We start from the raw sequence: 17,256 nt of genomic DNA on the forward strand, positions 1-17,256 counted from the left end.
TGCCAGTTGTTTGAAAGAGCTATCCATTAGTCTGAATCCCCTGTACTTCCCTCATTGTCTTGCAATTTTTCCCATTCAAATATTATGTTATTATTGAATCTGCTTCCACCATCCTTTCAGGTGGTGCATTCCAAATAATGACACCTCACTGTGTAAAAAATTCTCTGCGTCTCACCTCCAGTTTTTTTGTCAGTTACCTTAAATCTGTGTCCTGACATTGGAAACAGTTTCTCTTTATTTACTGCATCAAAACCCTTCATGATTTTCAACACCACTATTAAATCTCCCCTTAACTTTCTCTGCTTTGAGGAAAGCAAACCCAGTTTCTCTGCATCCCTGGTACAATTCAAATAAGTCTCCTCTGCAGCATCTCGCAGGCCTTGGCATCTTTCCTAAAACATGGTGTCCAGAACTGCACACAATACTCCAGCTGGGGCCAAACCAGTGATTCATAAAAGCTTAGCATTAACATCCTTGCTCTATACCTGTTTATAAAACCATGGATCCCATATACTTTTTTTTTTCCTTTATTCTTTCATGAGATGTGGGTGTCATTGGCAAGGCCAGCATTTGTTGCCCATCCCTAACTGCCCTTGAACTAAATGGCTTGCTTGGCTATTTCAGAAGGCATTTTAAAAGTCAACCACATTGTTGTGGGTTTGGAGTAATACATAGGCCAGGCCAGGTAAGGTCAGATTTCCTTCCCTAAAGAACATTAGTGAACCAGATAGGATTTTATTACACGAAAACTAAAAAATGCTGGAAAAACTCAGCAGGTCTGACAGCATCTGTGGAGAGAAAGACAGAGTTGACGTTTCAAGTCCATATGACTCTTCTTCAGAGCTTTCTCTCTATAGATGCTGTCAGGCCTGTTGGGTTTTTCTAGCATTTTTTGTATTTTTTCCAGCATCTGCTGTATTTTGCTCTTATCTTAGGATTTTATGACAATTGATGATAGTTATCATGGTCTTGAACTAGTTTTACATTTTATATTTTTTTATATTCCAGATATATTAATTGAATTTAAATTCCACCAGCTGCCATGCTGGGATTTGAACCCATGTCTCCACAGCATTAGCCTGGGCCTCTGGATTACTAGTTCAGTGATATTATCACAATGCCACCATCTCCCCCTGAATCATTCGTCTCTGTTCTTGCACACCTTTTAAAATTGTATCAGTTTATATTGCCTTTCCTCATTCTTCCTTCCAGAAATAGTTTGCATTTGTTCATGGGACATGGGCGTCGTTGGCAAGCCCAGCATACATTTTCCATCACTAATTGCCTGTGAGGTGGTGGTGCTGAGCTGCCTTCATGCACAGCTGTGTTCTGTGTGCTCTAAGTACAGCCACAGTGCTGTTCGGTCGCGAGTTACAGAATTTTGATTCAGTGAAGATGAAAGAATGGTGATACATTTCATGGTGGTATGTGAACTTGCAGGCATTGATGTTCCCATGTGCCGGCTATCCTTGTTCTTGTAAGTGGTAAAGGTTACAGGTGTGGAAGGTATTGTCCTGGAGAAGCCTTGGAGAGTTGCTGCAGTGCATTTTATAGATGGTAGACACTGCAGTTAAGGTGCAATGGTGGTGGAGGAAGTGACTGTTTAAGTTGATTGATGGGATGTCAATTATGTAGGTTGCTTTGTTCTGTACGGGGTTGAGCTTCATGAGTGTTGTTGGAGTTGCATTCATCCAAGAAAGTGGAGAGTATTCCTTAACACTTCTGACTTGTGCTTTGCAGATGGCAGAAAGGTTTTGGGGGGTAAGGAGGTGGGTTATTAGTCTCAAAATACCTAGCCTCTGACTTGCTCTTGAAGTCACAGCATTAATGTGGCTGGCCAGTTGTGTTTCATGTCAATGCTGATCCCAGGATGTTGATGGTGGAAGATTCAGTGATGGTAATGCTGGTAAACATTGAGGAGGGATAATTAGATTCTCACTTGTTGTAGATGTTCATGACCTGGCACTCATGTGGTGTGAACATTACTTGCTAATTATTAGTCCAAGCCTGAATATTTTTTCTGCGTGCAGGTACAGACTGCTTCAGTATCTGAAGGTTTGCAAATGGATTTGAATACTGCGCAATCATCAGGAAATATCCCATTTCAGACCTTATGATGGACCCTCTCCATTCCTTCATCAAAGAAATTAATCAAGAACACGATTTGTTTGCATTGGCACTCATTTATTAACCAAATTTTTCCAAGCTAAAGTAATTTTGTTTTGGATTATTTTAAGATGTTTCCCATGATCAACTTTAGGCTGAGTGGTCTTAGTTGTTGGGTTTATTCCTCTCCACTTTACAGAACATTTGTAGTCCTCCAAGTGCTCTGGAATTGCTTCCAAATCTGAGGAGCATTGCTATTTCCACCCTTACTTCCTTCAGCAACCTTGGATACCCCTATCTGGACCAGGTGGCATTGCTACTTTTGTGTAGTGCCAACCTTGCAAGTACCTCCTCTTTATTTATTTTTAACCTATCAAATTGCTCTCCTTCCTTCTCTACTATGACATTGACGGCATCCTCTTCTTTATTAAAGACCAGTGTAAAATACTCATTTAGCATAAATATAAAAACAAAGCTCTGGAAAAACTCAGCAGGTCTGGCAGCATCTGTGGAGAGAGAAACAGAGTTAACGTCTTGAGTCAATATGACTTCTTCAGAACGCTGCACTAAGGTGTGATGGTGGTGCAAGGGGTGACTGTTTAAGGTAACCAATGTGAGTTCTGAAGAAGAGTCAAATTGGACTTGAAACAGGCAGAATCTTCTGGCTGGTGTGCGGATGGCGGAGGCCGCACGCCAGCGCTTAAAATGTTGCGCAAGCGTCCCGACGTCAGCATGCGGCATTGCGATATTTCGGTCGGCGGGCGCGCTATGCAACAGGACACGGGATGAGGTTTGATAGCGGTTTGAAAAACGTTTAATAAAGTTTTTGTTTATTTCATTAACATGTCCCATCTCGTGTGACCTTTTCATATGAGGGGGACATGTTAATGAATTTTTTATTGCTCTATTTTTTATATTTGCCAGCCTTTCAGCGATCTCTCTGAGGCAGCACGTTGCCTCAGGAAGATGTGGACACTCTGACAGTTGGAGAATCTCCCCCCCCGCACAGGAAGCGCTTAGCGCTGCCCGCTGGGCGGGCCTTAATTGGCTTGCCCACTTAAAATGGCGGTGGGGCCCGTTTCAGCGGCGGCAATTGGCTGCCTGCCCATCAGGGGCAAAATTCTGCCCATTAATTCTGATTTTCTTTCCACTGATGCTGCCAGACCTACAGAATTTTTCCAGCACTTTGTTTTTATTTCAGATCACTAGCATCCACAATATTTTGCTTTTTATTTTAGTACTCATTTAGTACCTCCATGGAGGGCTTGTATGAAGGGGTCATTCGGATTTGTACAGTTCAGCTAGGTAGCATATTTTGCAACTGGGCCCTGGGAAAAGTTAATGAGGATAGAGATGATTAATCAGATTTTTTGGAGTAATCCTCTAATCTTGATAAACTCAATGAGTTCAAAAGGAGGTTTTGCCTTAGATTTCAAAAATTTGAAGAATGAAGAAGTTTGTAGATAGAGGTAATGTCTCTTGGAATATTAAAGTGTACTTAAATTTAATTAAGAGACCAAGTTAACAGTTGATATGGCTTCTGTTAATACCTGCAACAGTACGATCCAACAGGCAATTCAATCAACACATTTAAGAAAAGTGTAATAAAATATAGCATTACAGCATAAGTATGTATAAAGCATATGCTAGAAACAAGGATAAAATCACAAAAGATTCGGGAAGGCACATTGTAGGCATCTTGCTGAAGATATACCACAGAGACCAGCTGCAATATACCACTGAGGATAATGGAACAATTTCTAAATAACTGTTAAATTACTGCAAAGTCAAAGAGGTTCATAATGCCAGCCACTATACTTACTGTGTAAAATGGAACAGTTTCTTCTTTGCTTGCTAGCTCCACATTAATTGAAGACCTATTGTGCGTTATATTTCCAATTTCATTCCATCTGTAGGTTTAAAGACATATTGTATTATTGATCATGTTTAGATTTTATTCTTTTGAGTCACAATTTGTCAACTTTACAAATACTTGGGCTGAGAATCTAAATAAAACACTCACAAATTTATTGAATGATTCATTGTAATCAAGTGATATTTTCCATCCAGGCAAGGAAGAACTGAAAACCAACTGATTGGGGGTGTGCAGGAGGGGAAATTGTGCGCAATGTGTGACTCAGTGTAGGCTATTCTTGCACATATTTTTCAGTTTTCAGAAAGAATTAATGGCAATTCACTCACCCTTCCTCCATACTAAGGGAGGGCATTGTGCAAGGTTATCACGAAAAAGGAAGCAATAATGCCTTTGGGGAGGAGAAAATTGAAGGGCGCTCTACTCAGGAGACAGAAGGTGTAATGTCACGTTAGAACTCAAAAAGTTTAATTCAGATGAACAATCACCTGTCTAAGCCTTTGGTCCAATGCAATTTAGTTGCTTACCTGTATGTTATGGTTGGTCGTCCATTCCTGTGCTTTACGAATATTCCCATAAAAGAAATGCCAATAACAGTGTCATTTCCAAGATTATCCTGTTGGAGGGAAGTGCTCATTTACAAGGCGAAACTTACACAACACCCGACACATATGCATGTACTAAGTTACTCTAGCATGTCTCCCAAGGCTTCCATGAACTAAAATTAACATATATGTTACAAATTTAGGTCTGTCTTAGACGTTCTCTTCGGTACAGTATTCCTAATCACACCTGTAATCAGCCTGAATGAGTTACATTTCAGAGCGTGCTCAGACTGCCCAACAACAATATGATTTTACAATGAAGTGACCCAATATTACTAAGTTGTGGTCTGAACTGGATGTTCTCGTCTTTTGCATGTGCCCCTACCTGTATCTTTCCAATCTTTCTGAAGGTGGACTGAGAAAACACAATACTATGAAATCAGAAGTCAATGTTTTGAGTTGCTTTATGTTGTAATAGGGGTTAGGGAGGGGTTGGAGGGGAGGTGGCCGGTGGGCGGGAGGGGAGAATGGTTTCGCAGCTAGCAGCGGGAGGTAGCTTTGAGGAACACATGCCTGTACTTTACTTGTGGGGCACAGAGGAGCTCTCCTGCTGCTTCTGACCTCAATATGGAGAGTTTTTTTTTATACTTACCTTTGAGGGCCTCGCTAGCCTCCCATCAGTCTGACCTGGCGGGATGGTCAGGGATTGTTAGCATTGTCCCGTTTGCAGCATTGAGGTTACTCACATCATAATGCATCTACTTGGCTCTTAAAAAATTACCCCCTTGCCAATTTAAATTCTAATTCATTTTTAAAAAAAATAACCTGCATTCAAATACACCAATCCCACATAGAGAATGTTAAATATATTCAAAAACAAGCTTAAAATGCATTGGTAAGAATCTAAAATATCTGAAAAGATATCTTTCAAACTTAAGGTGACAATTTCTGATGTACCTTAGCAGGAAAGCTTTCTTGTCCAAAGCCTTCAAGCTGTTCCACTTCTTTTATATATAGTAACTCAGCCTCTGCAGGTGGCATCCCACTGGGAAGAAAAAAAATCATACATCCACACTTCTTAAAGGTAACATTTCCACCATCCAAATACAATGCTGCCTGCATTTATCGGTGATGTCATTCATATAAAAGCAAATACTGTAGTGGAACCCAATTAGATTCAGCTTGGAGAAGCTCAAATCTGTAAAACCTCTGGCGAATCACACCAGGGCATTCTCTCCTTCTTCCTAGATTTGATTCTATAGCAATATGGGAAAAGGATTGCAAGCTTGTCTGTCCCCAGTCCCCCTCAGACGTGAAATGGGAAGGCGGAGTAGGGAAAAGCAGGAAAAACAAAAACTAACTCAGTTAGAAGAACAAATCTTTGGCAGAGCAAATGTAATTAATATTTGGGCACATGTACAGAAAAGAACAAACTTGCCATTATATAGCATGTCATTGTTTCTTTGAGGATTTACCAAAGTGCTTCAAATTCCATGCATTATTTTGGAATTGCAGTCACTATGGTTATGTGGGACAATGTGACAGCTAATCTACACACAGCAAAGTCCCACTAACAGCAAGTGAGATGCTTAGCCAGTTACTCTATCTTTGGTGGTATTGATTGAGGGAGCGATGCTGGATAAAGCTTTGGAAAGCTTCTACAAAATAGTGTCAAGGAAATTTTTATGCGCAGCCGAGTCACAGGAACAGGAAGACGGAACCTTTAACTTTTCATCCAAAGCTCTGCATTTCTAACAATGCAGTAATTCCTCAGTGTTGCACTAAAGTTTCAGCCTAGTTAATGACTTGAACCCATAACCACGAGAGGATAGTGATACTAATTAAGCCAAGTTGGCATAAAGAAGGGAGATTATCAAAATAATAGAGCTAAACTGAGTAAATGGCAACACCACCTGTAGAGGCAGTAACCAGGCAGGGGGACCAGCAAATTAGGGTGCTCACATTAGCAGTCTACCTGCCACCGACCCACCCATCTATGGCTGATCTGTTCGTATTAATTCCACATTCCCATCTGATTAATATCTATTGTTCATTTTTTTTAAAAAATGCAGATACTGACATTTTATGAGAGATTTTATGGCACTTTTTAAAACATGGTGAAAGCTACGATCCTGTTTGTAGCACTATAATGAACAGCTAGAAGTGGGCTTAGAAAAACATATAAACGAATGTTAGGCTATATTCTGGCAGCAATTCTTAGAAAGCTATTCTCTCAAGAATGAAGAATGGATCAAAGGAACACCTGTAAGAAACCAAGCTCTTGTAAAACATAATTTTGTGCTCCAGTTTTTCAGTCCGAGTTCTACTACACTGGAAGCCTTGCTTACCTGTAGGCCTGGTGTTGCATTGCTACCTTGTGTGTCATTTCTTCCAACATCCGTTCATCTTGAGCCCAATCCTGTAAACAGATCACACAAAATATTCAAATTTTCCAGCTAATCATAGTTATGATGCTAGAAATCACTTACCAATCAATCAATCAGTACACTTTCATTGCCCTATCAGAAATTTGCTCTGGGTACAATTGCTTAGGCTTAACCAAATTGAAAAATAATTACTTCAGTAATACCACAACCCATGTCACTACAGTGCAGCACCAACATCATAGTTGAAAAATGCAATAAAGAGAGGGGAAAATAAAGGAAGGGTCTTAAAGCCTTATAAAGTTGCCATCCAAGGGCAGAAATTGAGAGGCTTCATCGTCAGTTTGGAGCGTGAGTTTATTAGACGCCAATTCACTGTCTCTCATGCTTATGTCGAGTGAGGTTCCATGCTGTACAAAAATTCTGATCACCATAAAACTATTAGTTCCTCTAGGCTGGGAGGGGAAAATTAAATCATCTAGCATTCTCACCCCTGATTCTTATTCAGGGATTCTTATTAGGTTAAGGCACTACATAAATGCAAATCATTGTTGCGTGTGCTGTTGGAAATTCAGCCAAGATTGCAACTAGATTTGACTGAGATGCCTTCAATTCCACAAAGGGATAGAATTTCTGGGGGTTTCTCTCAATCACTCACTGTTTGTCAAGGGCTTCAGCATCTGAGGCCCTCTACACCTTCCACCTCCTGCAATGTACTTAAAAGTTCCACAAACCCCCTAAAATACAAGTATTTCTTCTATGAAAAAAGTAGTTAACGCACACACACACACACACACATATATAATAATATAGTATGTATATATCATTAATGTGTCAAGGAATATTTCTCAATTCTCATACGAACATCAAGACCTAATGTCACATGACTTGCTTCTTCAATTAAAGTGAACTTTTTAAAAACATCTAAAAATCAGTTAAAAATGCTAATATTGAATTAATGTTTCATAATCTGGCTATAACTTATATCAATCAGATATATTAAATTCTTCTGAACCAAGCTCCTTTGTACAACAGGCTGTCACCTTGGGGCAGAAGAAGCTCTAGGAACCTACGTCAGATGACTGATGCTCTCAAAGTGACACCTCCACATTTCTCCAATCTGGCTGATTGATCTGGTGATCTCCAGCCAGCTGAACTTGTGTTGAGACATAAATATCTTTAACAGTATAAAATACCTTTTCATGTTGCCTAGACTTTTCAAAACACTTCACAGAGTGAATCATTTTGAAAATGCAGTGACCCTAGGTAGGGAAACTCACTTAAACAAATGCAAGCATTTCTTCTGAGTAGTAAGCAGTTAATTTATAGGTACAAGTTTTTTTTCTCTAACACATTCTGTGGTTATTTTTGAAACCATCGCGCAGATCCCAGTTGAGAACTCCTGCCTTAGGGCAGCCCATGCCCGAGGATCTGTGCTTTAGTATTGCTGAAAAAATAGACATGTCGATGATTTTCGTCTTGCACTCATTAGGACACTTCGCAAGAATACCAATATAAGGAGAAAATCAATAATTTATACTGTATGTGAAGAGAGTGCTGATTGGTTGGCACGTGGCGTTGTCATGGAGAATGCACCAGTGATGGTGACTAACAGTTAACTGTCAAGCATTGTTTGAAATTTAAATCAGGCAGCTTGACCCTGATTGGTCAAGGTATTGCCCTGAGGAATGAGTCAGTGAATGGCTGTCACTTAATTTTGTTTAGCTGACACAAGTGCAGTGTGTGCACATGTTCCTCCTATCTGCAAAGAATAGGGCCCTGTGTATTAATATATGTAGCTTCCAGTACACGCACATGTGCCACACTGTGAGCCCGACTGACCATCTTAAATCAGCTGTCAGCGTAATTTTTAGCACACTCAGGATTAATTAACAAATGTTGTCCAATCGTTGAATTGCATCGAATGTTGGACGCTGTGTTTTGAGTTCTGCAAGCTTGGGCTAGTTGGGTATAGTCTGTACCCTGCCCGTTGTGAACATCGGCTGGCACATGCTGTTTGATACGATCCACCAGAATTTGGGATGCATGGCCTACATATCTAGCATCATATTGGCACTGAAATTCATATACTACATTACTCATTAGTGTGATAGGCAGATTGTTTTTTTGGCTGGTCGTCAGCATCCTGGTAGTGTGAATACCACTTGTGTTGCTGTAATCTGAGGTAGACTGGACACTTTTCAGGGCCTAAAGTGACGGCCATAGGCCCGTTCATGAGTTTGCGCGATATACCGCGTGAAATTATCTGATCAGGCTAACTGTTGTAGGGTGATTGAATTGTACTATTAGTGATAGAGTTGATCTGCACACTTCTTGGGTGGAAACATTAAGTGTATTTACAATATACTCAGCAGCAACTACACATGTGCTTTCTACTACCATTCCATCTCCACATTGACTGCTGAGGTAGACAACACTACTCTCTAATTGGTTACTACTGCTCATATGATCTTCCTTAACAAGTATTATTCTTAAAGGTACATTACACACCAAATAAAACCATAATTACTATATTCCTCCGCCTTTATCTAGGTTATACATATATTTACAAGTACATATTTTTCAAGGCAACATAATATTCACACTGGGTAAGGAATTTACAAGTTCAGTCTTTCAGGTGGTTTCCTGGTACATGTGAAACATCGCAGCTCCACAACTCCAGATTCTTTGTCATGAACCTCCTTTTCCGAAGTTGTCTGAACATCAGGTGCTTCGGTGGGCACTTGCACTTCTGTGTCCTCAACTCTTTTAGGAACATCAGATATGTCAGTCCTGGGTTGAGTATCCTCAACAGGAAATGCAGACCCGGTCATGATCATTGGTGGAACCAAATCTTAGTGATTTGTCTTTCCCTTCCTTAAATGGTCCACATGTTGACAGATGATCTGGCCTTCCACCTCCACATGGTAAGATAGAGGTCCAGTCACCGCACTATTTCACCTGGTAACCTCTTTGGTCCTTCCCCAAAGTTTTTCACGTATACCAACTCTCCTACGGTAAATTTCCTCTCACAACTATGCCAGTCGTGTCTAGTTTTCTGGCTTCCCTGACTCCTTTCCACCTTCCCCTCTAAATTCGGCATTATTAAGCTCAATCTCGCTCTGAGACGGAGTTTCAACAATAACTCCACAGGTGTGACAACTGTTGTGTGAGTTGTAGTTCTATAATGAAAAAGCATGCTAGCTTGGTTGCCAAGGAATTGCCAATTAGCTTTTTCATGCCTGCCTTGAACTTCTGAACTGCCCTGTTGGACAATCCATTTAAGGAAGGGTGGAACGGTGCAGCTTTCACATGAGTGATGCCGTTGAGGCCATTATTGGAAACAACTACTTCTGGTAATCCATGAATGTAAAAACTCTGACATAGTTTCTGAATTGTAGCGCCTGACGTTGGTGACTTCACCTCAGATATCCAAAAATTTTGAATGGGCATCGATAATGAGCAGAAACATTGGCAACATTGGACTTTTCCTGGGAACAACGAGTAACCGCACCCAGGGTCAACCTGGCCTCTCCCATGGGTGTATCAGAGCAGTCACTGGCAACTTTTGCAGTTGCTAACATTGCACACAGTGCATTACTAAACTCCTTATTTTGCCATCCATCCTAGGCCACTATAGTTAACAGTGTGCTATGGTCTTCATTCAGGAAATTCCTGGATGGGCATGGTGTAGTTCAATAAAAAGTGGCTCCCTTACCTTTGGAAGAACTATCACTCATGCTCCCCACAATAAGATGCCACCCTGGCTGGTTCTTCTGTTGAACTACAGTTTCATTTAGTCAGATACGGGCTGCTGTGACCAACCACATAACACTTGTTTTCATACCAGAGATAGGACTGAGTCCTGACTTGTCTAGTCTCTGGTCCGTTGAGCACATACTGGCGAGGAATCTAAGAAATTTAACAGTAAAACAAGTTCCTGTGGAACTGGGACGTGCTCATCATTTTCTTGTAAAGCCAAATGACTAAGGGCATCAGTGTTTGTGATTTGATTGCCAGGCCTGTGAACGAACAGTGTATTCATATGCTGCCAGAATTAAAGTTCATCGTTGTATTTTTGCTGAGGTTATGGGTGGTATAGCCTTATCCTCACTGAACAAACCTAGCAACGGTTTGTGGTCTGAAATGATTGTAAAATGGCAGCCGTGTACATACTGGTGAAATTTCTTGATGCCAAATATGATGGACAGACCTTTTTCTATCTGCGAGTATCCCTTTTCCACTGTGGTGAGTGTCCTTGTTGGCCCTTCCCTGCCGTCATCCATCCGATGGGAAAGCATTGTTCAGACTCCATAGGGAGATACATCACATGTCAGCTCCAATTCTTTTATCTGGTCATAATGCACTAATAGATTGGACGAGTGCAACAATTGTTTCATCTTTATGAAAGCTTCTTTCTGGGGTGCCTCCCAAGACCAATGTTGGTTCTTTTTTAGTAGAGAATGCAGGGGGCCAGCACTATAGACAAATTGGGTAAGAACCACCCATAATAGTTACTCATTCCTAGGAATGATCTGAGCTCTGAGGCGTTCTTTGGCACAGGTGCCTCTCTTATGGCTCTCACTTTCTCCTCAAGCGGGTGGAGGCCCTAGGAATCTACTCGGTGACCCAGACAGATTACCTCCCTCACTTGCAACATGCACTCTTTTTTTTTTTAAAATGCACTCCAGCCTGCAATAAACATTTTAAGACTTCTTCTAAGTTTTCCAAATGCTCTTTTTCAGTAAATCCTGTCACCAATACGTCATCTAAAGAGACTACAACCCGGGGCAGTCCCTGCAGTAAGCTTTCCATTTATCTCGGAAAGATGGCACAAGCGGAGGAGACACTGAAAGGCAATCATGTGTGTTGGTACAACCCTTTGTGGGTATTAATTGTGACAAATTCCCGGGAGGCATTATCCAACTCTAGTTGTTGATAAGCATGACTCATTTCCAGCTTTCTGTATGTTGTCCCTCCTGCCAGCTTGGCATACAGGTTTTTCGATTTTTGGAGTGGGGTGCCTGTCTAGCTTAGCTGCCTTATTAACGGTCAGTTTGTAGTCTCCACAAAATCGGACACCCTGGTCAGGTTTAAGGACAGGGACTATGGGTGCTGACCATTCTGAGAACTAAACAGGTTGTATAATGCCCAGTTTCTCTGGTCTGTTCAGTTCAATGTCAACTTTTTCTCGCAGGGCATATGGCACTGGTCTCGCCTTCATGAAGCAAAGAGTTGTTTCCGGATCCACATGAATCTTGGTCTGCAAGCCCTGGATATTCCCCAGTTTGTCCTTGAAGATGGTGGTGTACTTTCTAAGTAGCTCTGGTAGCCCGCTTGCTCTCAACTGGAAAATTTCAGCACATGCTAACTTAATCTCCTTTAACCAATTTTGCCCCAGGAGGCTTGGCCCTTCACCTGCTACCACCATTAAGGGTAGCTTTGTCACTTGGCTTCCATAATGGACAGTTACTCTGCTTATGCCTTTTACTTAAAAGTCTTCACCTGCATATGTTTTTAGCTTGGCGGCCGTTTCTTCTAGACTTAAGTGATGTTCACCATTATTCAAATATCTGAAGGTATGTTCCCCAATTACTGTAGTGGAAACTCCCGTGTCCACTTCCATTTTAACAGGTTTGCCATTTACTTTCACTGCGACAAATATTGGTTCTGTCTTTCCAACTTTCAGATTAAACAACAAGTAAGTGTCTGAATTTGTTGTTTCAGGCTCTTCTACATTGTAGATTTCATTGGGCTTCTTCTTCTGTTTACAAGCCTGCTAGAATCTTTCCTTGCACTGCCTCATCACATGTCCATTTTTATGACAATAACAGCTTTCGATTTTTTTAAACTGCCAATCGCTAACAGACTGCTTGCTCCCACCTCTATTAAAATTATTTTTCGTTTTCACTGCTAAGTTATTTTTCTTTATTCTTCGGCTAGCAGGGGCCGTTTCCTGTTTCTCAGCGAAATTTTGCTTTTTCACGCCTCTTTTGGTTGAGGTTTCCCGCCCGATGTGGAGGACAGCGCCATTTTGCACACCCTATATTGCTCTTGAATCTCTTACTGCTCTTTCCATGGCCAGCGCCATCTCTAGTGCCTACTTGAAATCCAGATTCACTTCAGGCAATATTCTCTTCTGAATAGAGTTCCCTTTCACACCACACATTAAACGATCTCTGAGCATGACGTTCAGAGTCGTACTGAACTCACAATGTTCCGTTAACTGCTTCAAAGTTTCCACGTAGCATGCAATTGTCTCACCCGGGGTGCTATTTGCGACTTAAACCTGAACCTCTGCATCGTGACTGAGGGCTTGGCTTGAAAGTGACCCTTCACAAAGTCCACCAATTCATCAAAATCTTTTGAATCTGGGGCATTGGGTGCTGCCAAACTTCGAATCAAGCTGTAGGTTTTGCTCCCACAAGTACTCAAGAGGATCGCTCGCCTCTTCTCTACCCCGTCATCTCATTCGCTTAAAAAAAGAACACGAGGTGTTCTATGTATTGAGACCAATTGTTTGTGGCTGGTTCAAGGATCAATTCTCCCAAATTGTGGCATTTTGAGAGAGAATAACTTCTTCAATTCTAACGGAGCTTGCTACTTACAATCACTGGGCAAGGTATAGTGCCGATTTCTTTCTAACTTGATTTCTTCTGTTCAATCCTGTTTTATCGTCATCACCAGTTTGTTGTAGGGTTGCTAGGTTTTACTATTAGCGTTATCTGCTGGCGCCTCTTGGTGGAAACATTAAGTTTATTTACACTATACTCAGCAGCAACTACACGTGTTTTCAACTCCAACTCTAACTCTACACTTGACTGCTAAGGTAGCCTGTGCCACTCTCCTATTGGTTACTACAGATCATGTGATCTTTAACAAGTATTATTCTTAAAAGGTACATTACACACTAAGTGAAGCCACAATTACTACAGTAGCCATTATCCTGCAGGATGCCTTTTATCAGCTCTATTTCAGCATCAAGCTTGCGTGGTAAGCAAATGGCTCGGCCAAATTTACAAGGTTGCCGACGAGACCAATTTTATAGCATGTGGAACTGTAAGAATCGTAACACGTATATTTGACCATCGAAGGTGGACTTTTGATAGACCGTGGTAGAGAACTCCATGGCAGATTTCTCAAATAATACGTCAAGGAAGGGGAGTTCATTTGACCGCTGCCGTGTTTCTCACGTGTCAGTGCAGACTCGATGGGCCGAAGGGCCTCTTCTGCACTGTGTGATTCTATGATTTCAAAGTGTGGTGCATTTGCGTGTACTGGAAGCTACATAGGTTAATACACAGGGCTCCGTTCTTTGCAGGCAGAAAGAACATGTACACGTACTGCACATGTTTCAGCTATACAAAATAAGTCACAGCCATTCGCTGACTTAGTCTTCAGGGCAATGCCTTGACCAATCAGGGTCAAGCTGCCTGGTTTAAATTTCAAACAATGCTTGGCAGTTAACTGTCAGTCACCATCACTGGTGCATTCTCCATGGCAACGCCACTTGCCAACCAATCAGCACTCTCTTCACATACAGTATAAACTGTTGTTTTTCCCTTACGTTCGTATTCTTGTGACATGTCGTGATGAGTGCAAGATGAAAAGCTTAGACATGTCTTTTTTTTCAGCAATACTCAAGTTCTGTATTACCAAATGACTTTCTATACTTTAAGTAGAAACAGTGCCTTCTTGAGATCAGGGAAATAAGTAGGAGAAGAATGAAAAAAATCGTTGAAGGAATACTCCATCGAAATGCCACATTGACATGAAATATCATCCATTGTTTCCCCACACACAGCTACAGTGTTAGACATGTGAAAACGGATAAGGAACTGAAGCAGGAATTGATGTCACACTTCATCCTTTTAATCTAAAAAATTATGATTAAAAAAATGAGCTGAATTGATATATGGGATTTTACAACATTTAAGAAGTATTTAGATGAGCACTTGAAACGCCATAGCATAGAGGGCTATGGGCCAAGTGCTGGAAAACGGGATTAGAATAGATAGGTGCTTGATCACCAGCACGGCCACAATGGGCCGAAGGGTCTGTTTTCGTGTATAACTCTATGGCTCTATGCCTATGAACAATTTTCCAACAAGTGCCCAAACTTCATGAAGTTGCTCTGTGCATGAGGGACAATGTTTCAGTGCAAATAACTTTGTGAAAAATATTACCGTTCTGTGAAAAAAGTCCATTTGTGCAAGATATTTTATTGCCTTTAACCATGGCAAAAAGGCCATAGCTGCGCTCATCCAATTATGTAATTAAATGAACTCATCCTCACCTTCATAACCTTTGCATGACTTTAGTTCATGGATTATGAAGACAGCTAGCAGTTAAATATGGCATTGAATTGGAACAGTTAGAGACCCTCAAATGTATTCGACATCAATGACATGCTCACGATTCAGATTACTAAATAACTTTGAAACTCTTCCCCAATATTTACATAATACAAGCAGTTCTTAAAGCAGAATTTCTGGTCTGCTGGTAGCTGTGGGGAAAATTACCTAATGAACTAATCTGAGACGTGGCTTTGGGTTGTTTAGATCAGGTGCACCTGCAAAGTCAAAAAGATTTTCTTAAAAAAAGCTCTGAAAGGAATCAGGTGTGTTTGATCTTCACACAAAAAATAGCTTCAAATGAACAGTCCTGCCTTGGCAGGAAAAATCAAAAACAAATGATAGTGCCCTACAGGTGTGGGGCTGCCTGCAGGCATAGAGTGTTACTTTGTCTCATTATTTCTGATCAAGTTCTTGCATATTTCACTGTCAGAAACAAGTATCAAAAGGTAGGATCTAGGGTATGAGGGTGGGGAAAATCAGCTGTAGTATTTGTGAGCTTTTGCTGGCCTACGAGAAATTAATGGCTTCCCATAGAGGTGTTGGTGAATTGCAATCAAAGTATTTAAGTGTCTTAAAGCACGAGACAATCAACAGCTTTTAATCTAATATCAAAGAAATGGTGCTGAGGAAATTAATGGGACTGAAAGATGACAAAGCCCCTGGGTCTGATGGCCTGCATCCTAGGATTTAAGAGGTAGCTATAGAGATAGTCGATGCATTGGTTTTGATCTTCCAGAATTGCCTAGATTCTAGATCGGTCCCTGTGCATTGGAAGGTAGTAAAAAGAACACCGATATAAGGGCTGAATTTTGCCATCATGACAAGTGTCAAACTCATGTCAAGGATACTCAAATGAAAGTGGGGAGCAGTTTGAAATCTGAAATTGCGACCTCATTCCTGCAGGTTGCCATTTTCACACACAGGAAATGTGACAGGTTGCGTTGTGTGTGCACACAAGCTGCCATGGGACTGCCATATTACTGCCTTCTTCTATTTTGTACTTCATCAAGTTTGAGATTTTCATGGAGGTAGCTGGGCTTCTGAAGCTTGTGTGAACCACAGCAGGTTAGACGGGTAGTGAATCTTGGGGGAAGCCTGTTCTGGAATCAGGAACCTTTTGACAGGTAAATTTAAAATTGTTGTCCATTTCACACATCATAAATTATCATACAGCATCTAATTAAGTATGCTTTTAATGCAGTGATTGATGATAGGGCTTCGTTCTTAAAATGTAAGTGAGCATTACATTGATCAGCATTCTGAAAGCATTCAAATGCATTGAGTACTTTTTTTTTTACAGTGGATAAAGTGCTCTTCTGTACTCAACAATATTGAGATTCAGGTCTTAATGTGTCAGTTGGACTCTGTGCATTGATCGTTACATTCTTTGACAGACCAGACATAGACTGAGCCTTAGAGGCAGTAGAACAGACGGCTGAGTTCAATGATTGATAGGTAAGCCATCTGTTTAGCCTCTGAAGCAGGGCAACAGATAACCATCTATTCCACTACTGCAAAAGCTTTAAAATATTAAGCTCTGGAGATTTTGTTGACACAGTTGTGCAATGGGATCTCATCTTGGCTGAGATCCAAATCCCGATAATGGATTCAGCTGAGCAGGGATTGTTGATACAGCTGTCAAGGGTGAGATTTCTTTAAATTGACAGTTTTATGAGCTCCAAAGAGGATTATGTTTTTCTTAAGAGGTCTGGGAATGATTGTTTATTTATTTTGACAGTTTTATGAACATTTAAAGAGGATTAAGGCTTTTTCCAAGTGGCGCTTGAATGGCTGTGTGTTTGATAATTTTATGAGCTCCCAAGAGGATTATGGTTTTTTGAAGTGGTTTTTGAATGGCTGTTTGTTTATTTTGACAGTTTCATGAGCATCTCAAAGACATACAGGGCTCATGAGTTCAGTCCATAATCGATGCTGGGTTAGTGGGCATGGGGGGTATGCAGGGGACATGGGATGGCAGGAGTCAGTGGGGA

General features: G+C 41.0%; 1 protein-coding gene across 3 annotated transcripts in view; it reads right to left on the reverse strand.

The window, feature by feature from the left end:
- Positions 1–17,256, reverse strand: part of LOC144689724 (tyrosine-protein phosphatase non-receptor type 14-like) — a 283,673-nt gene that overhangs the window by 55,652 nt on the left and 210,765 nt on the right. For all 3 annotated transcript variants that reach the window (XM_078557065.1, XM_078557062.1, XM_078557063.1), the window contains 4 exons: positions 6,873–6,943; positions 5,482–5,569; positions 4,507–4,595; positions 3,929–4,016 (listed from right to left, as the gene is read on the reverse strand). In XM_078557065.1, coding sequence (XP_078413191.1) covers positions 3,929–4,016; positions 4,507–4,595; positions 5,482–5,569; positions 6,873–6,943 — 336 coding nt within the window. The remainder of the gene's footprint in view (positions 1–3,928; positions 4,017–4,506; positions 4,596–5,481; positions 5,570–6,872; positions 6,944–17,256) is intronic.

This window comes from Cetorhinus maximus, chromosome 14, assembly GCF_964194155.1.
Source record: "Cetorhinus maximus chromosome 14, sCetMax3.hap1.1, whole genome shotgun sequence".
Classification (NCBI taxonomy): Eukaryota; Metazoa; Chordata; class Chondrichthyes; order Lamniformes; family Cetorhinidae; genus Cetorhinus; species Cetorhinus maximus.